Genomic DNA, 27,863 nt, shown 5'->3' on the forward strand with positions numbered 1-27,863 from the left:
CCCGCCCGAGTGTGTGTGTGTGTGTGTGTGTGTGTGTGTGTGTGTGTGTGTGTGTGTGTGTGTGTGTGTGTGTGTGTGTGTGTGTGTCAGAGGAGAATGACTGCTGACAGCTGGCTGGGCCTCTATCTGATACACTATCTGAACATTATCACCGGGCAGCAGGCAGTGTGAGCGATACATACGTCCCGCTCGCAGCATGGAGAGAGAGCGAGAGAGAGAGACCTGAGCGCAGCGGAATAGCGGGGAGACAGTTACACTACACCTGGGGACACAGACCACCGGCAATAACACACGCAAACACGGCAACAAGGAGGAGGAAATGAAGTGGAGCGTGCTTTTGCAGATGCAAGAAAACAACAGCAGTTGGACATGGTTCACAACCACGGCCCGTTTATTGTAAAGAACATTTGGCAGTCATTGGTGTCGACAGAAACAATATCTCTCCCGCCCCCCCCTCCACCTTGCACCTCGGAAAAGCTTGGCAGCAAATATCAACCTTCAAAACTGTGCCTCCCTGTAGGAGTGCCACCCTTTTTACTACTCCAATGTTTGTGTTCAAGTAAGTACTGCAAAAAGGGGAAACTACAACACTGTCGGATCTGAACACAGATCGTCTGATCGGGGCCTTTTCTGGGAAACACTTGCACAGCGTTGAGAAACGAATGTCTCTCAGTGTACCAAAGAGATACAACATATTAAGGAAAGCTCAGTGGTCATGAATGCATCTAATAGACCATCCTCATTTGGCACAGGCTGTCAGGTAAAAATGAAAACAAAAAGAAAATAGTTTATGGAAGACATATGAAATGCATGTTTGATCTCTACTGTATTAGATACAGTACAACACCACATAAACTGTATTAGGACTCACTAAAGGTGCAGCTCCCACCCACAGGAAGACACAATATTGTGACAGGAATCGGAGACAGCACAAAGGTCAGAGTTCACAATGTAGGCGTATGGCCACCACAAGTAGCACCACGTGCCCCTGAAGGCACACCACCCTGACAGGAAAAGATATAAAGTGAATTTACAGTGGGTGCCCTTTATGAAGTTTAAAGTCAAAAAGCTGAATTTTCCTGATGGAGCATCCACAAACAAAGCTAAAAAATAAATGACAAACAATTCGAGGTCTCATTTTGAAGCAGCCGTATAGATTTTTTTTCCCCTCTTCAAAAAGGGAAAATATTGAAGGGAACAAGTCAAAACCTGCTGAAGAGATTTACAGTTTCATCATCACTTTAGCAATCTATGCCTAAAATAACATCTGTCTGCAAGCAAACTGGAAATATGGGGATGAAAGAGACGTAAAAATGCATTTGTCTCTGCTGTGCTGCCCTCTATCGGCCACTATACTAAAAACAAGAAAGGGTCTCAACTTATAATGAACATTATATACAGGTGGAAAGAATGGGCTTAAAAATCCTTATAAAAACAGTTTTGTATAAAATAAATCCACAAAAATAGATCTGCGTACAAAATACATCTTAAAAAGAGTGAAACCTCAACATAGCTGTGCAGTAAGAGAACAAAGGAGGATTCTGTCTCTGATTAAAAAGGATTACCAAATAAACCTTGTAACTGGCATAGATGCAGACACACAGATGCACGAGTAAGTGGTATGCAAACAAACTGCCCATATCCGAGTACACGTAGATCAGCGATCAGCTCGCTCTTTTCTGTGTGTCTGTGCGTGTCTGAGAACGCAGTGATTACAGAGAAATATGAATGAACAAATCTTTTTGGATGTGAAGTTGTAAAGGAGGAATGTGAGTGTGTTGCATTAATAGAGGGGAATGGAGCGTAGTGTGGCTTATTAAAAAGAGTTTCAATGCTAGGAATGTGTGAAGCGTGTGTGTTGATGTGTTAATCTGTGTGTGGATATATTTGCATGTATCAATACTGGGACTGGTACTTGGGGAAAAGGTAGAGGTCTTTGCATAATGAGCTGGTGAACTCTGACATCTCTTTGCAGCGATGGTGGGCGGTGCCAGGAGCGTAACCCTCCCGCTCCTTTATGTGCCTGTTGACCTGGAGACAGACAGAAGGGGAATAGGGTTAAAGTGAGGAAGAGTAAAGTCATGAACTAGTTTACTGAACAGGTTAGCCTATTTTACCCAGTGCATGCGGTAATGGGAATGAGACTAATGTTTACCTGCACCATGATGTCTGCGAGGTGCGTGTCCCTGGCACGGTGGCGCAGCATTTTGTTGAGTTCTTGGACAAACCAGGATCCCCTCTTGGTGTTCCGCATGGCTGCTGTGCCTTGAAGAGGAAGAGATCAAACCAACAAAAGGTTTAATATTAATACAAAATATTTGATATGCGATGCTGGGAGACCGAGCTTTTGTTGTGTTTGCTATTTTCATAACACAGAAACTGCAGTAGAGCCATTGATATTGACTATTTGAAGTCACACTGGTATTTCAAATCTTGTACTTTTTAGCCCCATGCAATAGTGACTCAAGTGACATCAATTAAGGTAATTTATTCGACACAATCCGGTGACACAAAAGGCTTTTATGTGGCGGGGGGGGGGGGGGGGGGGGGGTTCCCCACACATGCTGTAGTACTTACAAAAATTGCAAACAGAATTTGACGTGCGTAGACCCTTTAAACTTCGGATTATACACACTTGCAGATACATAATTCCACCCCAGAGTAGCAAAAGGGACGGACTTACAAATGCTCTGACCTTTGAGAGATGCAAAGCCGCAGATCATGTCAGACCGCTGCGGTAGTTTGATCCTGGTCCTCCGCATGTCCCCACTTTGTCTGGCGCTCGCATCCCCTTGTCCCTCCCTCCCTGCATCCCGCTGTTCGCAGCTTGGTGAGCAGGTTCTCCCTGGCCCGTCCATCTGCTCCACTCCACAGTCCATCTCCTCTGCAGCACAAGAAAGTTTCAATTTAGCTAATGTCTAACCGTTTATTTGACACTTTAGTTCGTTTTTTTCCTATTGTCTCGTACTTGTATTGATTGTGTGGGGGCGTCTGCCTCGGACGGAGTTCACTCACTACATACTTAACAAAAAAGGTTTGATGGAAGTTTCTCAGTGGAATAACTCATCGCTATAGTTGATTTCAGTGTGGATCTTAAAACTCCTTTACAGGATTCTTTGAAGTATTTATATATTTTGGCATAGAGCACTACACATTTTTTTGTAGATACAAGTTTCTGAGAGAGCCTTACGAGAAAGCTTTTTACCGCCTGTGCTGTAGAGGGCACAATGAATCCTACGGGTTTTCACTTTGGCTATTTGCAAAAGCAGTGGACTATCACATATAATGGTAGTGGAGCGAGGGGGCGTGAGACAGTGATTATTAGGATTGTTCCTTAGGGGTCTGACGATTTGTTAGGGCCGTACCATCAGACCATCTCATCATCACAAAGAGGGAGTAATTAGCTGGGATACTGGTTAAGTCACAGATTAATTACATGTTGATGAACTATAGTCTAACTGCTGTTGAACAAAATCGAACATATTATAACTAAATAGTCATAACTATCACACAATCAACATCTGGCACTGTGTAGTTTTATGTTGTCACCGGCCAGGAAGAGAACAAAGAAAACATCTGGTCTTGTGAATGCTGTCACGAATGAAAGTGTGTGACGTATGTACATATATATATATTTATATATATGTCAATAATAAATAGGGATAGAGGAGTGTACAGAAACAGATCGAGAGCCTTACCTCCTCGACAGGCCTGGATGAAAAACATCTTCGGCTTGTTCTGCAGCAGGGGACAGTGCGCATTGTCAAAGGACTCAAACACCCAGTCCAGCTGAAAAGCAATAAGTGACAATGTTACATGTCTGGAATCTGGAAGATGATATATAAATAACATCATATACATAAACTCAGAAAAAGTCCAAACAAAAAACACCTGCAGGAGCCGTCCGTCTGTACCATAAATAGCTCCTTCCACTCCATGGGAGAGCAGACACACCACACAGCTGTCCATTGTTTGGTGACCAGGTCGACGACTAAATTCCTCAATGCACGCCTTCATGCCCTAATCACAGGATAAAGAATCAGCTACATTGAGGCTAAAACTGATTACATTTTGTTTTTAAAGAGGCTAACAAGACAGTCATGTGATTACAAAGAGGAGTTTGAATTTAGGAATAGGCGATATGACCAAGCATAGCATACTATATTTTAATGTTGATCGTATATATTTTTTCAATATTGCCGAAATTCCAGTGCACTAAAATGAAAAAAAGAGTGCATTCGCTATTTGGATTACGTTACAATACCTGGACTAAAATTGAACCTGAGCTAAAAAGAAAGAAAAAAACCTGCTAAATCATTCGTTTTATCCAAAACGATTAATTAGGTAAGGTCTACAGGTTGTTATTACTTTCTTTTCTAGCTTTGTCAATAAAATACCATGACTGGTTTGTGTTTGACACCCTGTAAATGGGTTTTGGGCCTGCGTTGCTTGTGTGTTACCTGAGCAGTGAGGTCTCTGTGGACTGTGAGAACGTAGTCCAGCTCAGTGAAGACCTTCCTGAGGACCTCCTCATCAACCTCACCTCCTTTCCGAGGGTCAAGGTCAGGCGCAGCACAAGGATCAAAGGTCACGTTACTAATCACCAGAGCGAAACCACGAGGGGAGGAATTCATTCGGTAAGACTGGAGAGCAAGAGACAAAACAACGAAGCATGGTAAAGGAATGTCTCTATAAAACAGCTTTAACACCATGCTTGTGCATATTATATTTTTCTACAATTGGTTTTACAAATAGACAACCTTCAATTACTCCACTGTATTCTGATCTGCGGCTAGAGCTCTATACTGACTTGTATTGTGTGAGCACATGCACTTCTCAAAAAGGTGAGAGGCAAAGCATATCTTTAGTCTCTGCAAGTTGCTGACCTGGTAAAGAGAAGTAGTTTACCTGGTGGCAGTTTGAAAGATAGAAGTCAGGAGAGCAAGGGAGTACAGGAGTGTTAATGGGACTGTCCGCATCCAGACTGAACTCCATGGATTCTGCTGTACACACAAGCACAGAAACACATGAGCACAAACTCTGCTTGCTGTGACGACAAATGCTGAACCACTTTTCGCATCATTGTTTGCTCCCGGCAGCAGTTATGCGACAAGCTTTGTACAACAAAGCGCTGAATGACTCACTCTCAGGGACTGTAGGTACCGACATTGGTAGAAGGCTAGAGCAACAGAGCTCTTATACTCTCAAACTCAATCACCCGTCTATTTCAACAGACGCCACCCCCGGTTTCCATGGAAACGGTAAATATTGACAATGACAGCAACATTAGATATGGAGAAACTTATTTTGACCCGAGTATAGGCCAAACTGCAACACCACTCACCCTGTGTCCTTGCTCTCTTGGCAGCAACGACTTCTTGAGTGGGAAGTGGGAGAGAAGAGTCAATGAACCTCTGTAAATAAAAATCATGAACAAATTCTTACTGACCACTTAACGAAAACAAAATGAACACAGGTAATAGGCATGATTGTTATTTGCTGTGGCAGCAGTGGTTGCTTGTGGGAAAATGACCCATGCACTCCTAGCTTAACAATCATGCCACCTACTGCCTGCTGTCTGACTACCTCATCGGGGCATCTGGTTGTCTAACAAAAGGTAGGATGATGTTTGTAAGTCTCACATCTGCCTGCTTATCTTCTCTTCTTCTCTTCGTCCCCTGTCTCTCTGGCTTTCTGTCTTCCTCACTGATTGGGACCAATCGTCTGAATGGTGACTCTGAGGGCAGACAGCTTTCCAAGGTTTGGACAGGGTATGATGAGCTGCTGCTCACCCCACTGTTATCTTCTCTGTCTACTGAGGATGTCTGAGGAAGAGCATTTAACTGGAGCATACTGCCTTTCAAACTGTAAGAATGCATACAAGAGCTGACAGTTATGAAACCTCATAAAATGCCCTAACAAACGATACAAAACTCTCCAGACATTAGCTTTTGTTCTGTCTAGGTATTTCAAAAATATCATTAGTGAAAATGACGGGTGTAATCCTGGTTGAGAGTTTTTAAGCACCCTCCTCACCTCTCTTTTCTTTTCAATTGTCGGCATGACTGGCTCTTCCTCAGGCCGAAATCTCTGAGCACAAAACAGACGAGGAACTGCACTAAGTCTAGGAGGAATCTTCTGTGTATTCTGTGTGTGGTGTTTGATTAAGTGCTAACTCACCACTCCCGGTGTCTCTTTGCCATCTTTTTCTGAAGATTGTGTTAGCAGTTCATACAGGTGCTGCTGCTGAGTTTCTTGAAGAGCTGAACAGAAGCTGCTAAAGGCTCTGGGTCCCCGCTTTGGTAAGAGTAGTAGTAAACACCAGCTTCGTTTCTGGGATGTTTGCGCAGCCTGAAGTAGAGGGCGACCGACAAGGAAACGCAAAGTCACTAACAAACATTGAATTTAATAGAACCTTCTATTTAGGTATGTTTTGAAGGAATTGCATTTTGCCCACTTTAATGCTAGAGAAAGAGGTAACGAAGTTAGTGTGTTTATTTAAGGTTACAACATTCACACTACGATCAGCAATAGCGATAAATCAGAAACGGTTAAAAAGCTTAAAAAGGGTAACCTGTAATATCAGTTAGGGTGAAATATAACATTACACATGCAAGACTAAAGTTAGTAACATCTAGAACTAAAGCATTATGATTTGGAGCAATTCAAAATCTGGTCTAAATCTAAGGCCTAAAGACGTGAAAGCATCTGGCGCTTTACAACATAATCATATCTCGTCACCCTGGACGGGAAAAATACCCATAACCTTTACCATTGTATTGACAGCTATCTTATCAGGTGTCTCTAACAGTTATGGTGTAAATGAAAAGATATCCTTGTATGAGTGTTGACTTACCATGATGTTCTCTGCCATGGCCTCGGTTAGGATCTCGTCTGCTTGCAAGGACTGAATGAGCAGCTCATCCACCACCAGCTGTTTGCAGAGAATCTTGGAGCACGTCTTGAGAGTCAGTTTGTCACGGTCCAGCATGCCACACTCCAACATTTTGCTCCAACAGACTGCACAAAGGACAGATACGAGACACGTGAAGCTCCAAAACAACTCACGTCAAACAGGAAATAAGGTCTATAATGTATTGACAGGCATGTAAACAAATCCAGCGCCTTAGTAATACATAACACGTTACTGTGTGATATTTTCATTTTATTTCTTCAGATGGCAACGATACATTTTTGTTATACGCTTCGTTGTTGCTAGGCTGTCACATTTGGACGTGTCGCTAAATTATTAAACGAAATACATCCGTTCGCTTATCACAAACTATTTAAAAATGTCCTTTGAATGAGAATAACGTTGATAATATAATGTTTCTTTCAGCCAAATAAAAACACCAACAATTCCAGCTGAACAATGGAGACGTAAGGTTATAACGCCCGTTTGCATGCAAGGAAAATACCTGTATGTGCATATTTATGTGGAAAGCTAAGTTATGAACAAAACGATAAGAGCGGCAGTCGGGAACTTATTCTGACAGTCAAACGTCCGAAGCTAATTCCCAATGCTAGCTAGCTAATGTAGCTAGCCCACTTCGTTACCTCTTTCTCTAGCATTAAAGTGGGCAAAATGCAATTCCTTCAAAACATACCTCTTACCGTTTCTCTGTTTCTGCAACAGAATAAAAACGCCCGGGAAAATGTCTACGTGTTTCACACTATTTCAGAGAAATTAATAACATCCCGTCCTCTCTCTATAAACCAACTTCCGCGGGGTATCAGTGCGGCGAGAAGGACTACAAAGTTGTTGTATTTAATTCCGACCAATGAGAGCAGGATATACTGTGAGTGACGTTAAAAGTCTCCAATCACCGACGTTTTTACAGAGAGTTACCGCTCCATCAACGGTTCAAACGGTTGATAGTCACGTGATTCAAGTGGCGTTCGGACTGTTCAAGGAAAAGTCACACAAAAAAAGAGATGCCACTCAGAGTTGTGTCAAATGAAGTTCACAATTCTGGATCGTCATGTTATTTATGCATACTTTTGCTAGTTAAGAGTATCTGGTCGCCAGGTATTAAAAGTGTTCATTACTAGTCAATTAATACAACCACATACAATATTGACAAATAGCAACGTCATGCGTAATTAGATATACTTCTTTATTGATAGCTGTCTGCCTTGTTGTATAAATATGATGTACATTGCAAAATATCCATTAATGCATTTGTAAAAATGATGTGATTCCACATGGCAATATGCACAATCAGTCATGTGATACAGTAATAAAATACTTTTCCTAAGGCAGATCAATGTATTAAAAAAATATCTCTACATTTTTATTTTGCACCGTTATAAAATCAGTTTTGCTGATAATATAAAATCTCTGTTTAATCTTGTCACCCTTTAAAAATGCAGGTATTTCAAACGCTCCGTTTTGCTGTAATTCTATGCCGCTGATAGCAGTCGTTGCAAACTTTATGAAAAGAGTTCAATAGGTTGATTAAAACCTCTAAATGGCTCACATGATTTCATTGACATGTCCGCTTGAAGCTCTAAACAGTCAAATTCTCTAATATTTCCTAATATTTTTATCTGATCAAATTCCCAAATATTAAGTTTGTGTGGCTGAACTTTGTTTTTTCCTCTTTCCTGTCCCATAAATTATCTAACAACGCTTTATATTTATCTTGGGAACCAACGATCCAACTCTCTGTGTAACCTGCATATCATTTGGATCGTGTGTGACACCCTCTCTCTCCCTCCCTCTATCTCTCCCTCTCTCTCTCTCTCCCTCTCTCCCTCTCTCTCTCTCTCTCTCTCTCTCTCTCTCTCTCTCTCTCTCTCTCTCTCTCTCTCTCTCTCTCTCTCTCTCCCTGTCAGGCCTCCACTTCACCCACCCCTGCTGTCTACCTCCTCACACTCGCTGTGTGTGCTGTCAATAATTGATGATCGTTACTGACTCAAAGGGTAACAGGTCCGGGAGAAATTGCCTCCCCCATTGATTTATTTATTTACAAGTCTATCTTTAAGTTCAGTCGGGCTGAGAAAACACCACAAGTGTGTTTATTAAAGCAGGAGGATCGATGGCATGCAGCCGCCGGACCGCGTCCGTTCAATGGTCCATGGCGGCCGCTGCACCTGCGACCATGAGCGGGTTAATGCTCAATGTCTGGCTGACAGCAGGACAGGGGGAGGAAAAGGGAGCTTAAATGAGTGAGAGGCAGGGGGGCAGAGAGAAAGAGGAGTGACAGAATGACAGAGTGAATTAATTCAACCTTAGACAGACCTGATTGACTAGGTAGTAAACTGGCATGTGAAAACATTCACAGCTGAGCCATGGAGAGAGAAAAGAGGAATGACATGTCTTCCTCCAGAAAGAGAAGTTTCACTTTTGAGCCGTATGGAAGGTGAGTAAAGTCACTGTTTGTCTAAGATTAGTCCAAATATTTTCATCTTAATTGTTTACTTACATGTGCTGAAAAATAAGTATATTTTTTGGTAAAGGTAATCTTGTCTGTATAAGATGATCCGTTTTCTTCTTCGAGTAGTTCTCACTTCCTTGTTTACAGTGTGGACGGACACACATGCGGGGATGAGACGAGGTGAGGTTTGGTTCCCAATCAAGCATCAAGCATCTGTTTCGAGCTCAAGCTTTGATGTCAAAAATAAGACCTGAAGGAGAAGTGATCAATTGTGCTGCTAATCCACCTGTTACTGCAGACCCGAATCTGCTGAGGGAAACATACTGGACATCCTGGACTCGCCCCCCAGGGACAGACAGCCTTCCCGCTCTGCCAGCAGCAACCAGAGGGTGATATCGTTATCATTCCCAACCTTCCCCTCTTATACAATGAAACATATTCTGTTTTAAACATCCTGCATTTCCAAAAAGTTCCCATTCGCAACTGTTTGACATGTTCCTCTTTCTCCACATTTCTCCTTCCCTTTCTCTGCGTCTGCCTTTGTGTCTGACGTCTGTTGCTTGTCGTTTCGTATCAGGACACAGAGTTTTTTGAAATCATTGAAAAGCTGCAGGTGAGTTACAGCGCCATTGATCTTGTGCAGTGCGTGTGTTCGGAGAAGTTTCTCGTCATCTTATCGATGCTCCCCTCGTCCATCAGGGCAGCAGGATCGATGAGCAGCGGTGTGAATTCCCTCTTCCTCTGAAGGTGAGTCATCCTCAGTGTTGACTCTATATCCAGGTGTGTGTGTGTGTGTGTGTGTGTGTGGGCTGCGACCTTTCTGGGAACGCCGTGACATTTGTTTCCCCCCCAAAAAAACAGAAACAACATCATCATTAGCTGCTCCTTTGTGTCTATTTTAGTCTCGGCTTCTGACGATAGGTGGAGAACTGCCGCTCATCCTCTCTCCGAAGCTGGGGGGCTACTGGATAGACCCCCCCCTGGAGAGGCTGGCGGATGTGAGTCCCACCTCCTCGTGCCACGGCCTCGATCCAGAGAGCTACGACATCATGGAGAGAGACGCGGAGGCCAGAATCTACCACGAGTTCTTCCGCTCACGGGTAAGCCCCCCCCCACTCCCCCTGTCTAAAGTCTCGAGGAGTGTGCGATCTTGTCCTGGACTCACGCTGACTCTTCTTCGGTTGACTTCAGTACCATCACTCGTTCACGGCCGTGGATCCGTCGCTGGGGCCTCTGGTTCTTTCCGTGCGTTTGGAGGAAGAGGAGAGCAAGCTGCGGGTGATTCTGAGGTTGAGCTCAAATTACAATTTACTCACCTACAAGACAATGTTTGATGAACCCAAGCTGCAACGGGAAGCCTTTCTCAGAGCATCATGGTTTTCCTTCAGGTTTCCCTCCATTTAAAACTGAGTGTTGCTGCAACCTCGATTCAAATCCTTTTTCTTACCCCACAGAATGAAGGAGTGCTCTCTTCATGGAGTTTTCTCTGTCTCTCTTTTCCCCAACATCCCATCTGCTGTTGAGTTAGCAAAGGTATTCAACGACTTATTGTAGAAAAAATATTCATAACCAAGTACTAAATTATTAACTTTAATTTTTATTGAAGCATTAAAACCTATGAAGCTATTTGCAGTACTGTGCTTGATAAATGTTACTAACTCTATAAAATGACTTGCGTTCTCTAGATGCTCTGCGATAGAGTGACTGTCTCAAAATTTGAAGTGGTCAGCTACCTAAAGGTAACGCTCTGAAATGACCAATAGCCCAAAAGCATACCGCCACTTCTCTCAAATCCCCCCGTAGCTCACCTCCCTCTCTCGCTCGTCCCTCAGGCTCCAGAACTCATAACTACGTTTGATGAACACAGAGTGTCTCCTAATTTCAAGTTTGGCATTTTGTACCAAAAGAACGGGCAGGTAAGAAACCCTGCAGAAAGCTGCAAGCATTCAATGAGAGGACTGAAGGTACATTATTCAACTCAGACAACCTCCATCTCTCTCTAGTTCACAGAGGAAGACATTCTTTGCAACACTGAGGAAAGTGAAGAGTTTAAAGAGCTCCTCTCTATTTTGGGAGAGACGATTCAACTGCAAGGCTTCGCCGGGTAAAGTTTACCACGTTGATGTTGTACAGCCCCTGCGAATGATGCAACATCACATGATTTCTTGCTCCTCGTTCTCTTTTCTCAGATTCAGGGGAGGACTGGATGTGTGTCACGGTCAGACAGGAAGGGAAGCCGTCGTTACTTCCTTTCGTGGCCGGGAAATCATGTTCCACGTTGCAACTAAACTGCCGTTCACAGAGGGCGACCCGCAGCAGGTCGGCCTCCGTCACACTGCGTCCCCTCTGCGATGCCTCGGGAAAACCGAGACGTTGACACACTATTTTCTCTTTTCTCCCCCCCCCCCCCCCCCCCCCCTTTCGCAGTTACAGAGAAAAAGACACATCGGCAATGACATTGTAGCTTTGGTCTATCAGGAGGGCCAAACCCCCTTTTTATCTGACGTTATCAAGTCTCACTTCCTGCACTGTTTCCTGGTGGTCCGGAGGACTCCGGGTCCAGAGGACACGGGTAAAACGGCCTACCGGGTAATTGAAGAGCAGTGAAATTTATCATCCCTATTAATGCAAATGCTCATATCTTTTTGTTTATCCTAAATAATATATTTTGATGAGGGTGTCTTATCAAAGGTTAAATGACAACCATTGCTATTTCAATCAGAAGAAACAAACACAAATGCCTATACAGCTATGAGCTAATATCAGTCTAATATTCTTTTGTCGGCTTCACAGGTGTCCATTACAGCCAGAGAGGACGTCCCCCCCTTTGGTCCGTCCCTCCCGGATCCCCCTGTCTTCACCGATGTAAGAGACCACTCAAAAGTTGTTTTCCTTTATCTTAATGCTTCAAGAAATCCAACTTTTAAATTGCGGGATATTTTTCTTTGCTGTCTGACTAGTGACTAATCTAAACTTCACGATTAGATTTAATACACTTTTTTAGTTTCATAGAGCAGCTTCTACATTGAATTGTGTGAGAGCATTGTGTTGATATAATATTTCATAGAAATGCTGATTACTTATTATAGATTATTGTGCTACTGGTCAAGTATCTAGTAACCTACACATGGAATTGGCACATCATCAAGCTAATGGTGTATCCTTATCTTTTTCTCTCCATCGGCATGTTGTCTCCTGAACAAACTTTGGATCATCCACCAGTATGACTCCACAGTACACATGAAATACTAAGGAAGCTCTGTTTCCTCTGTCCTGTCTTTCAGTGTTCCCTACTGAGAGAATTCCTTCTGACTAAACTCATCAATGCAGAGATTTCCTGCTACAAGGCTCAACGATTCAGCAGACTAGAGGTAGAGGAAGATTATTTTTTCATTTGTTTGTCCGAGCTGTGATTTCCTCCTGCTGTGTGTGCTCTACTGTCCCTTCTCCCATACAAAGCTCCGCACGCGTTCGTTGCTTCTAGAGAGCCTGCAGGTTGAACTCGCCACCCGTTCCAAGTGCATGATGGGAAATCCCTCCCTGTCTGCTCGCCCATCTTCTGAGGGTGCACGGGGGGTCTCTGAGGGGACTGGAGGATTCATTGAAAACTTCAAGGTACCGTACATGTTGGGCTCATGGTCGAGAAGTACTGTGCCATTAATGACTACTATTTCCCCCCCCTCTAAACCTCCGTCATTAGAGAGCCATTAGAGTGCGAAGTCACTCTTTCGAGACTCTTGGGGTAACCAGAAAGACGAGTGGAAGTGCATCACAGAAACCAAAGGTAAAAAGTTACACTGAGATTTAAACATTTGACTGAATAACTACTTATTAGAAAGTGTGAGCTAATGTCCCTCTTAACTTCCTTTGCAGACAGATAAAGACGGAGAGGGGTAAGGCCTCTGATCATTTTAACTTTTGTAGGTTTTGAACTACAAAGAAATAGTATTGGTTTTGTTTTTTGTTTTTCAGTGACAAATCTCCAGGACATCTCTCTGCTGACAGTTTGGGGTCGACTGAACTTAAAGATCAAGCAAGCCCTCAGGAAGAAACATAAAAGGAAATAGACATTTGTAGATTTAAATGTTAAAATAAATAGATATTGCCAGGCAATTACTGCTTTATTATCAGCCGGATGGCTTCAATGTAAATAGAATGTAAAAGTAAATAGTATTTATGTGAATATAATTATTTTACTGCACGTCATAGCATTGCTATTTTACATTAACTATGTTAAATTGTATAACAGAGACATGTTAAAGATATAAAACTACCTGAAAAAGTAAAATGATTTAAGTTTGGACTTTGCTAGGTCCTTGTCAATAAAACGGTTTTACTTCAAAAAATGATGGAAGTAGAGACATGACGTCGGGAAGAGACACAGTTTGGAAAAGCAGAGGAAATTAATTTAAGATTAGCAAACATGGGAGTGAGTCTTGTTTTGTTATATAGGAAGAAATGATTATTATAAATATGGTAGATATTGACAATTTAAGAAAAAATATGTTGAACTGAATGTTAAAGGAAACAAAAGAGAGGAGGAAGAATATATACTTGTAATGCAAAAATATATTTTGTGTAAACATGTGAAAATACATTGAGCAAAACTCTGCATTCAAATGTTACATAAGTAAAATAAACGTTTTATGAGCAATTAATTATTATATAATTAGATTTATTTTGTGTAATTATTTATATTAAATATATTTATAAAATGTACCACACAATATGTAGATAAATAATAAAGAAAAAAAGAGAATTATTTTTGCTTTCAAACGTAGCATAGGCCTAAAGAAGAAGTACCTAAGTTGTACTTACATCTACGGTCAAAACGACACTTTCTAACAAAGGAGGTCGTAAATTTAAATTTGGAAAACTATGACACTGTGTAATACCTATTCCAGACCATCGGGCGTCGCTAACGAGCGAACGCACGGCATTTCCAACCGCTTTTAAATTCAGGGAAGAAGAAACAGACCCGGTAGAAGGGGAAATCCAAGGTCGACGTTGTGCCGTTGCGCCAGAGGAGGGCGGTAATGTGGTGGTTGGTCTGTTTTACCAGTCCACAGGCGGCCAGACGTGGTTACTAATTAACGTTATATATCCCTGTTGTTGTTTTTTAGCTCTAGCTAACAGTAGCTAATTTACAGCTAACGTGTCAAGCTAAATCTGCGCTGATTGGCCCGTGAAGTACAGCGATGAGATAAGTCACGTTACCACATCGCAGACTAGTTCGACCCACACGTCGCTGCACCGACAGACGATTCGCGATAACTTCTAAATTTAACTTCGGTGTCACTTCGAACAAAAGTAAGAGCCGCATAGCTGAAGATGGCATCCAAGAAAGTGGTCGAGTTTTTCTACGACGTGGTGTCTCCGTACTCGTGGCTTGGTTTTGAGGTGTGGTTTTCTTCTTTTTTTTTTGGTTGACAGCTTCAATAACAAAAGGGTAAAGCTTGACGCGCATGGTTGTCTGTGTCTAGATAATGTGCCGCTACAGAAACGTGTGGAACATAGAACTCAAACTGCGCCCCGCATTTCTGGGTGGTGTGATGCAAGGGTCAGGTGAGTAATCAGGGGAGAAAGTGACGAAGAAAGGAAAAAAAACAAATATAGTAATAATATCTAAGGTATTTCTTTCCTTGCCCGCTAAAAAACACATTGATGCATCACTAATTCTAGTATGATCCCATAATGAGCACTTCATTGTGTTGTTATATTTCCATCAACTTTTCAAATAAAGGACTTTGACTCCTATCTGTGTTGATATTGTCTACAATGTGCATCCTGCATGACAGGAAACAAGCCCCCTGGTGTGGTTCCAAAAAAATTCCAGTACATGGGCAAGGATCTGGCCCGCTTGTCCGGATATTTTGATGTTCCCCTGCAGACTCCAGCTGACCCCTTTGAGGCCATGTTCCAAAAAGGTACCAAGCAGGGTCTGAAGGGACAATTGCCGCGAAGTGTACTGACTAAACCAAGATGGTCGTGGTAGTATTGCATCGCATCTAGTAATGCAGGGGTTTTCAGTTCATGTTTTGTTTCCTTCTCCTAGGCTCCTTGGCTGCTATGCGATTTGTCACAGCAGTACAAGAGAGGGAGAAGCTTGGGGACAACCAAGTGGAGCGCGTGTCCCGGGAGCTGTGGAGAAGGATCTGGAATGAGGACAAAGACATCACAGAACCGTCCTCATTGTCAGAGGTACCAGTGTACCCAACATGGCAGCGTTTAAAAGGATTAAGTAACACGGTTTAGAGTTTCCACAGGGTTTGTCACATTTCTTTTTTTTTTTTTCTTACTGCAGGCAGCGATGAAAGCAGGACTGTCTGACAGCGAGATTAAAGAAGTGCTGGAGCTGTCCAGCTCAAAGGAGATCAAAGACAAGCTGAAAAGCGCAACACAGAATGCTCTTGATCAGGGGGTCAGTTGTACTTGAGTTATATTTCTAGGTTCCGGCAAGAGAGACGAGACCACGCAACGCAATGACCATATTCTGTCCCATTGTGTCTTCCCAGGCATTTGGCTTCCCTCTTGTGGTGTGCCACGTAAATGGAAAGCCAGAGGTGTTTTTTGGATCTGACAGATTTGAGCTCATGGCACACTGCATTGGTGAGAGGACCAACGTGTAGTTCAAAAGTGACAGTAGAAAGATTACAATGAAACTTTACAGAACTGTCTCAGCTTATTTGCCCAATCACATTTGTTTTCTGTTGCAGGGGAGAAGTGGCTGGGACCTCAGCCTGACAAGTCCGCTTCCAAGCTGTGAGATGCCAAGCTTCTAACAGATTCTCATTCTAATGATGTCACCAAGTGATTAATTATGTGCCTATTATTAAAAAAAAACACATACTCTTGTTTTCATTTCTAATGAAAATGAATTAAATGAAAATACAAAGGTGCATTCATGAAAATAAAATGTGTATTTTCTACATGATGTAACACCTAATTCAGTATTTTTACTGAATGCCTGTCCAGGCGCTTTGAGTGGTGGTACAGTTGGTCTGCCATTTTTTGTCCAGCTTGAAATAACTTTAAAACTGCTGTTAAACAATCCGAATGAATTATAAATAAAAGGTTTGATTAAATAACTCCCTGAGTCAGTAGTTTCCTCCCAGAAAAAAGATCAAATCCATATACACTCCACCCTCTCCAAAATAAATGGGATGCGGTTATGGATTGTTGGATACCACATGATTATAAAATTAATTCATTATTTTAAGGCCTTTAAGATTTATCTGCACCCCTACTGCCTGACTTCTAATTTCTACCAGCTACAGTAAAATGATTGGTACACAGTAATATATGTTGATATATTAGCCCTTTTTCTGAATGACGAATACCTCATTAATACTTCATCACTCTTTTACTTCTGCATGTTGTATTGGTAGTTAGAGAATCTTACCATTTCCACCACACTAACAAGGCATCATCATAATTGACAGTATACTCTTTTAGTTTTCAAATGGCAGGAATCAGTATCTGTCCCCGTAAAGTAAAGCAATATTTCATTGTTGACTAAATACTCCAGAGCAGGCGAGGCTTGTCACACAAGTTCCCGTACAGTGGGGGACGAACATGCATAACAAAGAGCCTAAAAGAGCAGCAGGACCTGTTTGTCCAAACAAAGAGGAAAGGCAGAGCCAGAAGGAGCTGAAATATGTTGATCGCAGCAAAACCCATTGTGACAGAATGTGGTTGAGCAAACTCTGAAGGAAAGGCGGTGTTTAAGGTTTCCAAAGACCTATGTGAAATTGGTGGCAACAGCCAGGTACAAAAACGAGGAAGAAGGAAGAGGTAAATAGGCGAGAAAAAAGAGAGACGCTGTAGGTGAGGAGGGTGGAGTCAAGAAAACACACACACAAGGCGGCACAAAGACAAACAGAGAGCAGCGCATTGATCCCCTGAGCCGGACATATCGCCTGAGAAAAACAACACAATGAAGATCTGAACAGCACAGCTGCACCTGGATGACATTACAGCTGGGAGGATGTAAAAGTGTCTCAATGTGTGAACGAAGGAAACATGAGCATGCAATAAGAGGATTTATCATTTCATTTTTGGAGGAATAGGACACAACTGAAGAAGTTGAGGTAAGCTATTTTATACACGGTCACATGTCGTTTTTATACAAGTGTGAATTAATGTTAATGCATAATATCAATCAAACAAAATATAACGTATCAGTCTTTGTGATGATTGAGACACATTGTATTCGGTTGGGTCGGTGAGCCACAGGCATCTTTTACATTTGCCCTTTGGGTGTGTAGTGCAGCACCAGCAGTTTTAGGTCAAAAAAATGCAGATCAACTGGTTTGGAGATCTGGTTTATCACGTCAAAGGATGTTCAAAGTTTTTTTTTTTCATTTCTGTTCCAATACGCTGCATTTAAAGGTGCTCTAAATTCATACCCTATTAAGGTTGGTCAATTCGAGAGGGATCTAAACATTTGGGTTACAACATGAGACCTAAATATTTGGTGAGAGGTCAGAGTCTTCTTCTGAGAGTCGTCAGAGGCAGGGAGAGAGATACACGGCCTCTCACACAGCGATGCCACATCCGAAGCTTCTGGTCTCAGTTTACATGTTTGCTCTGACACCTCCCAGTACAGGACACCAAGAATCGTGTTACTCTTCACAGATTCAGCCCCGGTGAATAAAGTTTGAGGACAATATCAGTTCATGTGTTGTGTCTGTCCATAGAAAACATCCAGAAGCCATTACATTATGCACATAGATGTGCTAGAATCCTACTCAATACAGTCTATGACTCGGTGAACTGTGGAAAATGGGGAGTGAATAAAATACATTTTTCTTTACATTTGACAGAATGTCTTCAGTAGCAGAGGCACAGGCCCGGTGCCAGCAGGGAGACACTATCTGTGGTGAGTTTTCTATCAGCAGAGACAGAATTCGTTCGGTCTCTGTCAAGAGACAGACGGCACTGCTCAGTAAAAACACGTCATGCCGCCCTGAGGTTCACGGCGTCTGCCCCGCTCTGTGCTCAATGTGCTCCGTCCTGTTTGCAGAGATCCGTGTGTACGAGCAGGAGGTGATCATCGTGCCAGTCTTCCTGCTGGCCGGCTTCCTGGTGACTCTGGTCTTTATTCTCCTGCTGCACTTTTGTCCCGAGAAAGTCGACCGCATCCGTCCGAAGGCCTCAAAGTCGCCGTCCAGGAGAGTTCTGCGCGGCATCGATGGTGAGACACCTGGAAAGGCGGTTTGTTGGTGTTGACTAAGCCTAAATGAAGCCACAGAACATCCAATCTACACCCTCCGAAAACAGCAGACCGATTCCATATTCTATATGTCCACATTTAGCTTTTTTCTTGTTACGAGTCCAGGTTCATTTTTCTCTATTATAGAAGTTTTACTTTTGTCTTTTAAAATTACTCTACCTCATGATACTTGTATTGTTTTTTCTGCACAAACTCAGTTTGTGCAGAAAAAATGTAAAGAAGTAGTGATATTTAATCCCAAATACCATTTAACAAACATTTAAACCAACCATTTTATCAATGCCACCTTTGTACTTTTTAGATTTACGCTGTGGGGTACAAAATGGCCACAATGTTATATATTCCTTTTGTACAATTCACCAACATTCGCGGTTGTCAAATACAATGTTCAGTTATGAAGTAATTATGCCTTCATTTGAAACCATGAAACTACACAGCATTTTGTAAGAAGTAAAGAGATGATGCAGCTCAAAAGCTCTATTTGCCCACTTCCACTTGGACTTATCTCTAATAATCATTTTCCCCGTCTCCTTTTCTGTCCCTTCTTTACTCCCCATCCATAGCTCCGCCGGGAATCAATGTCATGGAGCATGAAAGCATTGCTCTGGACATGCCCAGTACCTACTCCACCTTTAACCGCTCAGACAGTAATACTCTCCACCCCTCCGAAACCCCGCCCAGGTCAGTGGTCTCAGCCTCCCTCTCGCCCATCCCCCCGCCGCAGCCCCTAGTTCCCAGTTTCACTCCCATCGCCCAGCCCCGGGAGCTGCCCCGTCAGAGGCTGCCGGAGTCCTTCAAGCTGGTCACCCCTCTGCCTGTCGCCTACTCCCTGCAGTCCGACAACTCCGTGTCCCTCTACAGGGCCCGGATGGAGAACAGGAACGTGGTGCTGCGAGTCCTAACGGGTGAGAATGTTAAACAGTCATGTAATGGAAGCGGCACTTTTTTTAAGGTTGCTGGAACTACGCCGTTTCTGCAAAGTGTCCCCGTTTTACTCCCCCTTTCTCTTCACAGACACGGCAGATGCCACAGAGAGACACAGCTTCCTGGGCTTTGCGTCCTTCTTGGCCCAGCTGGGGCCTCATCCCTTCCTGCCAGAGCTGCTTGGCGTGGTCTCACTTCGAGCTCCTCTGGTCACAGTTGTGGAAGAGCTGGAGAACAGAGACCTGCTGAGCTACCTGTGGAGATGCAGAGAGGTATGGATGTCGCCATTTTTAGGACCTCACTTAAAACATGAAACTGTACACTGTTTTAACAGAAAAAAAGACACAAACATTTAAATGTCTCTGTGATATTTTTCCCTTCAGGAGCATGTGGATCCCCCATGCGAGATAACAGAGAGGCGGATGTTTACTATGGCCAAACAGGTGGCCTCAGCACTGGTCAGTATGTCAACAAACATGTCTTCAACTTTTGTTGAAGGTCACTAACATGCTAAACCCGTCCTGATCTACGTTAGCTTGTTGGTTGGGTTCCTCTCTAATAATCCTTCATTGCGTCATGCAGCCACTTGACAATCCTTAAAATGGCCAAAATACAAATCTCTTTGGTTTTTGTATCATTGTCTGGCTAGTCGTACTCTGTGGAAAACAGTTTGTAGTCTGTAGCAATGCTATAGCAGCTATAAATGTTACCATCAGAATGATCACAGTGAGGATGTTAACATGCTGATAGTTAACTATATGCACGCAATGTTTATTTCTTTAGATAAACGTGTATAATGTAACTTTCTAATGTGTATCATTTTGTAATTTCAATTTCTTTGAGCCATTTAACTCCTGGTGGCGCTACACGCCCGGTCAGGAAATCACAAGTCATCATGACTCATCGTATTGGAACAATGAATCTAAACAATGGCAGTCAATTCCATTTTTATATGTGGACCGCAGTGGTGGACAAAGCCACCAAAAATGCAATCACTAGAATGTCTAAAGAAATAAGTCCTAATCATTCTGTAAATTCAATTTGGTCTACCCATAATTAATAACAGTGATGACTGAAAATAAATAAGCTGCGCATGTTTGCTTGTTCAAACCCTGAGCCCTTATGTTTTGCTGCGCAACCAGGAGTTCCTTCACAACAAAGACCTTCTCCACGGAAACATTCGCGCCCGCAGCGTTCTGGTCACCAAGGACTCAACTGCCAAGCTCTGGGGTCTGCATGGAGTCTACACAAGGAAGAACCAGGGCGCCACCCAGAAAGAAGACCCCAGCATGAAGAAATGGCAGGCGCCCGAGCTGCTGACCAAGAGAGCTGCCAGCCAGAGCAGCGACATGTGAGTTATAATGAACAAAAAATGTCTTTTTGTGATGGCGAGTGTATAACCAAGAACAATTACTGAATGAAAGATGGTGACCTCAATGGTGTGTTCCTCTGCAGATGGTCATTTGGGCTCTTGCTGTATGAAATGGCAACACTGGGTAAGTTGGATTTGAACTCTCGGCAACTCGAGTCATGGGTGACAGATAAGCCTTGAAATGATACTTAACGTTATTTCAGTTTCTTTGGTTTAAAGATTATGCAAATCCCTAAACCGGACCAACTTAAATAAATATTGGATTTTGTTATGATTTGCTCATCAATTAGATGACAAAAAAGGGCCACAATTGATTTTTCTAGAAATGTTTAAAATACAACACGATGTATATTGATATGAGACAAAATGAAAGTACATAGCTTCATACATACCTGAACATGTTCTCTTTTCTCTCCAGGTGAAGTTCCGTTTGCAGAAATCTCAGTTAATGAGCTCCTGCAGTTCCACCAAAGAGGGAAAAGTCTGAAAAAACCGTCCCACTGTTCCAATGCAATGTAAGTTTGTGGTGGATGCTCTAAAACACAAATTCAACCCTAAAGTGCTGCTGTTTCCCTCTTTAACAAAAGTGCCGTGAATCCCTCAGGTACTCCATCATTAAGAGTTGCTGCCAGTGGAAAGATCAAGATCGACCCTCTCTGGCCGAGGTGAGCCGCAAGGTCCTCTCAGGAGAGAAGAACGCCTCGGACAAAGTCCTCAAGGTGTCTGGGGCAGTTAACATTGAGAAGTACCTGCAGGAAGCCGGGTACGGGGAGACCAACAGCTACACGGTTTTCTGATCCCTTGCCTTCAGCATCAAAATAAAATCGCCATATTCTCGCCGGTGGAAAGCAAAGGGTGCACTTCTATCAACAATGTCTGTCACGTGCAATTATGTGAAATGTTCCTTAATTATTCCTCATCTATTCTCCTACTTCAGGTAAAATATCTTAGCTTCTGGGAGCTTTAAGGTTCAGTCAGGGAAATCCAACCACTAATTCTGCATTAGTCCACTTCCAGACACTGTGAACTTGACCAATGCACACAGGTTAAATTTGTAGTTTATACTGTCAACCTACGACAGTTTAGATCTTGAACAATGTATATTGACTAATTAATATATATTATAACCATGTGTTGTGCGGCTCTATGAATTAAAATCTGCGGAAATGAAGGGCACATAAGAGTATTTTATATTTTTACAATCACTGTTCTGTTTTCTATTTGCTCGGCGAATGTGGAGCATCAAATGAGCTCAAACAAATTTAAATGTGTATTAAAAATGTGTACATTCAACAGCGGTCCTTTTCCTTTTTCAAGTGGCATCATTACATTTTTTGAAAGCATACACGTAGAGAGGTCCAGTAACAGGTATTGTTTATTGGTGGTTCTTCGTACACAGAGTACTTCAGTATTCAGCCCTCGAGAGAGCAAACCACGAGGGCTACCGATTTTCAGGTAGTTAAGTTGATTAAAGCTACTAAAACTATGTCATATCCATGTAAAAATAATTTTCATTGTTGTATAAAATGGAAAACGATACAAAACTAAACTTTTGAGAAATGGTAAAATGAACTAATTAAAATACAATAGCATTTTTAGTGTCCTTTGCTTGTTGTGATTGGAGCCTAGATTGAACATCTATGGTAATTAAAGGTGAACTACTAAAAAGACTGATATATATATATATATATATAAATGACGTGGACTGATGAGGACATTCCTCCATATCATGCCACTAAAGTTAAAGCACCATTAGAAATACAGAAAGAAGGCAACATTTCTTTGCTTTTTTTTTAACCCAGCAGGTGAGCTGCCCTAGTTAAAAAAAGCATGACCTAGCACCGATGACTGGAGGCTGAGGGTACAGACAGAAGTCTGCTACACACTTCTGACATGGATACCGACTCACCGCCTGTCTCACACAAAACGGAATACACGAGCATATTGTTGTACATTCACTGTCCAGAAAGTAAACTGTTGGTCCTCATGTTTCCACGCGACTGTAACATTTTTTTTGGAGAAAAGAACATCCTCACTGTCACCCATAGAAGTCTTTTTAACATCTAACTAAAAAAAGTGAGCAGGTCAACGTACTAATTCCAGGGGGGGGGGGAGTCATCCACGAAAACGGTGACCCCCATGACTCTGAAGGACTAACAGAGTCACTCACGCAGCGTGTTGATGGAGGCACAGATCTTTAGGGCAGGACCCAGTTTGATATTCATCGTGGAGATGAGATGGTCCTCTCGCAGGAGCATCAGAGCCTGTCCGTCTATTTCCTGTGACAGAAAGTGGGCCGCCAACTCTTCACAGCCTACACACCACACGGCAGGAGGAGAGAATTAGTACCAAAATAGAGCAGGAGACATCGCTGAGGCTTTAAAAAAAAAACGTAAAAAGCGGTTGTCCCATCATCTGAACACCAACCTTGAAGAGACGAGATAAACCGGCAGACTTCCTCCACACTCCACTGGGCCGGGGTTGCTGAGAGGAAGTCAGCCCCATCTAGAGGGAGGCTGCCAGGAGCTACGCTGTCAGACGGAGGAGCGCTGAGCTCTGCTCGAGAGCGGGAGTGTGAGGAGCTCGGGGACAGGGAGGGAGAGTCGTCCTCTTCTTCCACGTCGCTGGAGACGTCCTCCGAGCGGCTGGACTCAGAGTGACTCTTGAGTCCAAAAGAGTGGGGATTTTAAGAAAAGGGCCATTTTTTATAAATACTTACGGTCAACAAATGAGAAGCCCCAAACCACCCAATGTTTTGGTCTGATTCTTAAATAATGAATCTCTCCTTTATAAAATGATCTAATCTCTGTAAAGATAATAAATATTCTATATAATCTTAAACAAGGCTAAATCTGATACACTACTGAGCACCAGCGGTCTCATCCTTCAGACTACAGGGCTTACCTTAACAGGGAGATTCCTGCCCGATACTTTATTACATGTGATGTTGGAACTGCTCCTGCGAGAGGGCCCTCTTCGCCTAGCAGCGCCCTCATTGGTGGGTGGAGGCGGCGGCGGCGGTCCGGCACCACTCCTCCCTCTGCTGGTCTTGAAGTGTTGGCTGCAGCTCACATTGTACCTGCGGACGCAAGAGAAAAGTAAAACCTCTTCTCACACAAGTCGCTTGGTTCCTTATCGAGACACAAAACAAAAACCACATAAGCATATGAGAAGCCTACGTAAATCATACCTCTTTGCACAAGTATTTGAACAGAACCTCTTTGATCCTCTGAACTGGCTGGCTGGGGCGAGGCTTCCACAATACTCGCATTTCAACACTAAAGAACAAATACAACTTGCTTACATAGGAAACACTAATGCACATATATTAGTGATCTCATACTCAAACCTAGAGATATTCAACCACTTACATGGAGGTCCATTCTCTGAGCGGCCAACAAGGGCAAAATCTCTGTCTTTGAGGAGTCCGGCAACCTGTCGCATCAAACACAAACCCAAAGTGACTCACGTGGAGTGCAAAGTGCAAAGCCAGTGTACTTCAAATAAGAGATGGTATTATATCTCACGGGGAAAGGCTCAGCTCCCTCCTGGATGACAAAGCCCTCTATGAGGTGGGTGAGCACTTGAGGTTTGACCACTGCCTGCGGAACGGGCGCTCTGTCTTTGTCCCCGTGCCCGACTCTCGACAGGGGCAGAGGCAACAGAAGTGTGGGCGGAGACGAGAAGGCAGCTACGACCGGAGGAGCTAGTCAAGGTGGAAAGAAACTCATGAGGGTTCAATCAGATTGTATTGGTATTGGTTCCAAAACGATTGAATCCATGCTTTGTCGAAAGAGAGGGGGGGGGGGGGGATAATTGACATACCTGAGTCCTTGGTGGGGGCAGGAGATAAGGGAGGAGCAGAATCTTTCATGGGCGCACAGTCTGGAGAATCTGTGGCCGTCTCATTTGGAGCATCGCAGTCAGATTTTCTCTTCAGAGAGCCAATGGCAGGCTTGATCTGATGCTGCATGGGGGGGGCGGGAGGGGTTAACCGTTACAATTCATGGTAGCTTTCCGTACACTTTGCCCGAAAAGTGTCAGTGTCGCCAAGTACGGCCTTTCACGGATCGATCTTACCATGGCACTGTTGTTGGAGACGGTGTTAACATTCCCGCCAGCTGAACCTTCCTGGGCCATGCCGCTACGTGCCTGAGCCAGAGCCACCGCATGGGTGTTTAATCCCTGCCTCGCTCCCACCAGCTGCACAGGGATGTGGGGACTGTTGTGCTGGCTGTTGCTAGGTGGCGCGGGCAGAATGTGAGGTGGGTGTCGAGGAGGCAGCTGCACGGGCAAGCGGTGTCCCTGAGCCGTCTTGGGCTGGATCGGCACGGGTCCCTTTTCTGTAGCCGTGCCGGCCTGTTGCAAGGGCTGCACCACCAGGGTCTGCGTGTTCCCGTTTGCTTTCTGGGTCACCGCGCCGATGGAGTAGCCCTGGGTGGTGGTTGTAACGTTTGAGGTGGGTACCAGGATCACAGGGGCAGAGGAGGAGGACAGGAGGAGTTGGGACAGAGGGAGTGCTTGAGAAGAGGTGGAGGAAGGAGCTATTGAGGCAGCGGGCGTGCTAGTCTTTAATGTCATAGCGTTGGCCGAGGACTGCTGAGCAAAGGTGGGTTTGGCCATCTGTTGCTGCTGCTGTGGGAGCACTTGCTGCTGCTGAGCTGTCTGGGTGAAGGTCTGCTGCTGTTGGCCGAGAGGAAAGCCGGCAACATCTTTCCTCTCTGGAATCTCAGACTTGACCGCAACCGCTCTGGGAGTGGCAGTGCAATGGAGGGCCAGATTCTGTACCTGTGAGACACGAAAAGGAGGAGGTTGTGGGAAACCAGGTCTGACTGTGCTTCGTGTACAGATTTAATTTACTGACTGACTTCGTATTACAAGGTCGTGCTAATGTCACTCAAACCTGATCATTGTCAGACTGAACACCGGCAGTGGTAGGGGTGACTTCGTGCTGTTGCTGTTGCTGCTGGGGCTGCGCCTGGGCAACTGTTGCTACCGTCGCTGTACCACCAGGCATGAAAATGAGCTGAGGGGCAAGGGGGGCCCTAAGAGAGCGGTTAACCTATGTGAGGAGCGAGACGGAAGGTCAGCCTCGTAAATAAACAAATATTTTACCCGCCAAATGATTACAGTATTGCTGCGTCTCTGGGATCTTGCGGATATTCCGTTGATAGATTTTATTTCAGGTATACTAATAGTAGCTGTTACTCCAAAGCCGAACGACAGAACAGTACTTTTGAACTCACCCTAAGGTACATCTGTCCCTGTCCTGCCGAGTTTCCCCCGAGCAGCACTGACTGGTTGAGAGCCGTTGTCGCTGCGGAGGAGGCTGGACCGTGGGGACGTGGATTGTTCATGGCACCTCCTGCAGATGTGGTGCTTAGGTTGACCTGTGAGGGGAAAATAAATTGTACCTTTATTTTATCAAACTTTGACGACGATCAAACGATTTCAAAAACTAGCTGTGTAAATAAAAATGTAAACAACTTACAACAAAACTTACAGTGGTGGTTGCCTGGGTGCTACTCGGGGTATTGGACTGTCGACTGGCTGCAAGTGTAGCAGCCTGTTTCGAGGAGAGCAAGGGAAGGAATTGGGTTTAGCGCTTCCGATTGTATTTTTTAAATTATCGTCATGTTAATTTGGGTTACCTGTTGCACGGCGGCCAAATTGTGGAGTTGGGCACTGTTGATCTGCTGCTGCAGCATCAGCTGGTGGAAGTACTGAGCTGCATGTGGCTGTCGCTGCAGTGCTTGTAGAGCCTTACAAAACACATGCACACTCATTGGCTCATACAAGAGTCTTTGTTTATATATTTTAAAACCAACTCAAGAAAATCACATATTTGTATCACATATATGCCGCAGTGTTATGCACACCTGTACCGCCTGTCTCTCATAAAGGGACATGTGGGCTATCTGGGGTGCACGAGAGTTCCCACTCGTCTGAGGAGGTCCATTGGTTGTTCCTGTGTTTTGGTCTTCACCTGCATCCATGTTTGCTTTAAAAAAAAAAAAAAAAACACAAAAAGAAACTCATCAGAAGTAGTTGGGCTCAAACTTTGGGTCATTGTTGTTTACATACTTAATATGTAGCTGTGTAGTATTGTTAAGAATGAACAATTAAATGTGCACATCGGAACTCAAATAGATACAATGTATAACATATAATAATCAATTATCTTAGGTACAATACAACAACACTGCGTACTCTGTTAGTTTCACACATCTAGCAAACACGTCTAGGAAGAGGAAAGCACAGTGCTGGAGTACTGCCTCAGCAACACACATTTTAACAAAGGTAACTTAAATCACAGAGCGCAACAACCTCGCAGTGTTTTGTGTATCTAGGTTTTCTCATGAGCTGGATACGTAATTTACATCAGCAGACCAGTTGTCCACACTATTGGTGAACGCGAGAGGAAGAAAAATGGAGGAAAGCTAAAAAAGAAACAAGAAACAAGCTAGCCTTGTGTGGCTAACTACAATGGTCTTTGCCAAAGAGCTAATCCGTCTAACAACAACATTCAGTAACAGTAACTAAAAGAAATATCAACGTTTGTGGAGCAAAAAATCAACATGCAGACAGAATAAGTACTGAAAAGTATGTGGACACGGAGTTTTGACATAACACCTAACTTGCGAGTAAAAAAGATGCATCATTAATTCAACTTAGGCTAGATATGCTAACTAACTAGCAATGCTAGCTGCAGGCAGAGCGCTAGAAGCTACGTGGCTATCACCCCCTCATAAGTCAACTTGTAGTGTTTTTCGAGGTGCTTGTGTGTTTACCTCTCCTTGGTATTCTGTCCTTTTCACACTAAAATGCAATCAAGTTTAACGTTATTTTGCGATCTGGGTTCAAACTGCTATGAACGGTGGCCCCTCGCAGGGTTTTTGCCTCCAACGAAGCCCCGCCCCCTTGAGAGGCGCTTTTGTTTTATTCTTCTTCT

At 43.6% G+C, this 27,863-nt stretch overlaps 5 protein-coding genes across 17 annotated transcripts; 3 read left to right on the forward strand and 2 right to left on the reverse strand.

The window, feature by feature from the left end:
- Positions 1 to 84: 84 nt before the first annotated feature.
- casp2 (caspase 2, apoptosis-related cysteine peptidase) lies at positions 85 to 7,747 on the reverse strand. 9 transcript variants are annotated; one of them, XM_062565648.1, is made up of 13 exons: positions 7,608 to 7,739; positions 6,857 to 7,020; positions 6,181 to 6,351; positions 6,037 to 6,090; positions 5,643 to 5,825; positions 5,345 to 5,414; positions 4,909 to 5,000; positions 4,461 to 4,643; positions 3,892 to 4,020; positions 3,699 to 3,789; positions 2,684 to 2,884; positions 2,156 to 2,265; positions 85 to 2,031 (listed from the first exon to the last, which is right to left on the reverse strand). In XM_062565648.1, exons 2-13 carry the CDS (start codon positions 7,004 to 7,006, stop codon positions 1,897 to 1,899), a joined length of 1,569 nt encoding a protein of 522 aa, XP_062421632.1. In that variant the 5' UTR covers positions 7,007 to 7,020; positions 7,608 to 7,739; the 3' UTR covers positions 85 to 1,896. The 9 variants fall into 9 exon arrangements, with proteins under 9 accessions (XP_062421632.1, XP_037309277.2, XP_037309276.2 ...); XM_037453380.2 differs by having other exon boundaries at positions 4,909 to 5,003; XM_037453379.2 differs by having other exon boundaries at positions 86 to 2,031; positions 4,909 to 5,003; positions 7,615 to 7,747.
- Positions 7,748 to 8,861: 1,114 nt separating this feature from the next.
- rap1gapl (RAP1 GTPase activating protein-like) lies at positions 8,862 to 14,264 on the forward strand. Of its 3 annotated transcripts, none has more exons than XM_062565646.1 (19): positions 8,862 to 9,365; positions 9,507 to 9,560; positions 9,679 to 9,769; positions 9,958 to 9,993; positions 10,080 to 10,127; positions 10,283 to 10,480; positions 10,572 to 10,669; positions 10,835 to 10,913; positions 11,066 to 11,119; positions 11,213 to 11,296; positions 11,384 to 11,484; positions 11,570 to 11,699; positions 11,814 to 11,969; positions 12,174 to 12,245; positions 12,665 to 12,751; positions 12,840 to 12,995; positions 13,081 to 13,164; positions 13,254 to 13,273; positions 13,353 to 14,264. In XM_062565646.1, the coding sequence occupies exons 1-19, from the start codon at positions 9,295 to 9,297 to the stop codon at positions 13,435 to 13,437; spliced, it is 1,704 nt and encodes a 567-aa protein (XP_062421630.1). In that variant the 5' UTR covers positions 8,862 to 9,294; the 3' UTR covers positions 13,438 to 14,264. The 3 variants fall into 3 exon arrangements, with proteins under 3 accessions (XP_062421630.1, XP_037309265.2, XP_037309266.2); XM_037453368.2 differs by having other exon boundaries at positions 8,865 to 9,365; positions 11,808 to 11,969; XM_037453369.2 differs by having other exon boundaries at positions 8,867 to 9,365; positions 9,528 to 9,560; positions 11,808 to 11,969.
- Positions 14,265 to 14,412: 148 nt separating this feature from the next.
- LOC119197277 (glutathione S-transferase kappa 1-like) lies at positions 14,413 to 16,469 on the forward strand. The gene is made up of 7 exons (XM_037453457.2): positions 14,413 to 14,780; positions 14,864 to 14,945; positions 15,179 to 15,307; positions 15,436 to 15,581; positions 15,685 to 15,801; positions 15,896 to 15,989; positions 16,097 to 16,469. The coding sequence occupies exons 1-7, from the start codon at positions 14,712 to 14,714 to the stop codon at positions 16,144 to 16,146; spliced, it is 687 nt and encodes a 228-aa protein (XP_037309354.2). The 5' UTR covers positions 14,413 to 14,711; the 3' UTR covers positions 16,147 to 16,469.
- Positions 16,470 to 17,058: 589 nt separating this feature from the next.
- Positions 17,059 to 22,194, forward strand: styk1b (serine/threonine/tyrosine kinase 1b). Its single transcript, XM_037453405.2, has 10 exons — positions 17,059 to 17,470; positions 18,206 to 18,261; positions 18,406 to 18,576; positions 19,179 to 19,520; positions 19,630 to 19,811; positions 19,923 to 19,997; positions 20,682 to 20,890; positions 20,995 to 21,035; positions 21,330 to 21,426; positions 21,516 to 22,194. The coding sequence occupies exons 2-10, from the start codon at positions 18,207 to 18,209 to the stop codon at positions 21,706 to 21,708; spliced, it is 1,365 nt and encodes a 454-aa protein (XP_037309302.2). The 5' UTR covers positions 17,059 to 17,470; position 18,206; the 3' UTR covers positions 21,709 to 22,194.
- Positions 22,195 to 22,273: 79 nt separating this feature from the next.
- phc1 (polyhomeotic homolog 1) lies at positions 22,274 to 27,845 on the reverse strand. 3 transcript variants are annotated; one of them, XM_037453343.2, is made up of 14 exons: positions 27,703 to 27,845; positions 26,791 to 26,912; positions 26,563 to 26,673; positions 26,403 to 26,477; positions 26,158 to 26,301; positions 25,815 to 25,973; positions 24,992 to 25,699; positions 24,737 to 24,878; positions 24,439 to 24,617; positions 24,283 to 24,346; positions 24,102 to 24,189; positions 23,816 to 23,990; positions 23,339 to 23,573; positions 22,274 to 23,225 (listed from the first exon to the last, which is right to left on the reverse strand). In XM_037453343.2, exons 2-14 carry the CDS (start codon positions 26,905 to 26,907, stop codon positions 23,074 to 23,076), a joined length of 2,349 nt encoding a protein of 782 aa, XP_037309240.2. In that variant the 5' UTR covers positions 26,908 to 26,912; positions 27,703 to 27,845; the 3' UTR covers positions 22,274 to 23,073. The 3 variants fall into 3 exon arrangements, with proteins under 3 accessions (XP_037309240.2, XP_037309241.2, XP_037309242.2); XM_037453344.2 differs by having other exon boundaries at positions 26,415 to 26,477; positions 27,703 to 27,844; XM_037453345.2 differs by lacking the exon at positions 25,815 to 25,973.
- Positions 27,846 to 27,863: the final 18 nt, after the last annotated feature.

The sequence above is a fragment of the Pungitius pungitius genome, chromosome 11 (assembly GCF_949316345.1).
Source record: "Pungitius pungitius chromosome 11, fPunPun2.1, whole genome shotgun sequence".
NCBI classification, from domain to species: domain Eukaryota; kingdom Metazoa; phylum Chordata; class Actinopteri; order Perciformes; family Gasterosteidae; genus Pungitius; species Pungitius pungitius.

What these genes read in the sequence shown, in the direction of transcription:
- casp2 (XM_037453380.2), bottom strand. Translation starts at nt 7,006, where the DNA reads ATGTTGGAGTGTGGCATGCTGGACCGTGACAAACTGACTCTCAAGACG. An exon ending in GAGAAGATAAGCAGGCAGAT is followed by an intron (nt 5,415 to 5,642) that starts GTGAGACTTACA and finishes TTTTATTTACAG; the next exon opens with AGGTTCATTGACTCTTCTCT. An exon ending in ATCTTTCAAACTGCCACCAG is followed by an intron (nt 4,644 to 4,908) that starts GTAAACTACTTC and finishes CTTGCTCTCCAG; the next exon opens with TCTTACCGAATGAATTCCTC.
- rap1gapl (XM_037453368.2), top strand. Translation starts at nt 9,295, where the DNA reads ATGGAGAGAGAAAAGAGGAATGACATGTCTTCCTCCAGAAAGAGAAGT. An exon ending in ACATGCGGGGATGAGACGAG is followed by an intron (nt 9,561 to 9,678) that starts GTGAGGTTTGGT and finishes CTGTTACTGCAG; the next exon opens with ACCCGAATCTGCTGAGGGAA. An exon ending in TGTACCAAAAGAACGGGCAG is followed by an intron (nt 11,297 to 11,383) that starts GTAAGAAACCCT and finishes ATCTCTCTCTAG; the next exon opens with TTCACAGAGGAAGACATTCT.
- LOC119197277 (XM_037453457.2), top strand. Translation starts at nt 14,712, where the DNA reads ATGGCATCCAAGAAAGTGGTCGAGTTTTTCTACGACGTGGTGTCTCCG. An exon ending in ACTCGTGGCTTGGTTTTGAG is followed by an intron (nt 14,781 to 14,863) that starts GTGTGGTTTTCT and finishes GTCTGTGTCTAG; the next exon opens with ATAATGTGCCGCTACAGAAA. An exon ending in TGAGGCCATGTTCCAAAAAG is followed by an intron (nt 15,308 to 15,435) that starts GTACCAAGCAGG and finishes TCCTTCTCCTAG; the next exon opens with GCTCCTTGGCTGCTATGCGA.
- styk1b (XM_037453405.2), top strand. Translation starts at nt 18,207, where the DNA reads ATGTCTTCAGTAGCAGAGGCACAGGCCCGGTGCCAGCAGGGAGACACT. An exon ending in GCAGGGAGACACTATCTGTG is followed by an intron (nt 18,262 to 18,405) that starts GTGAGTTTTCTA and finishes TCCTGTTTGCAG; the next exon opens with AGATCCGTGTGTACGAGCAG. An exon ending in AACAGGTGGCCTCAGCACTG is followed by an intron (nt 19,998 to 20,681) that starts GTCAGTATGTCA and finishes CTGCGCAACCAG; the next exon opens with GAGTTCCTTCACAACAAAGA.
- phc1 (XM_037453343.2), bottom strand. Translation starts at nt 26,907, where the DNA reads ATGGATGCAGGTGAAGACCAAAACACAGGAACAACCAATGGACCTCCT. An exon ending in ATGAGAGACAGGCGGTACAG is followed by an intron (nt 26,674 to 26,790) that starts GTGTGCATAACA and finishes GTGTTTTGTAAG; the next exon opens with GCTCTACAAGCACTGCAGCG. An exon ending in CCACCACTGTAAGTTTTGTT is followed by an intron (nt 26,302 to 26,402) that starts GTAAGTTGTTTA and finishes TTCCCCTCACAG; the next exon opens with GTCAACCTAAGCACCACATC.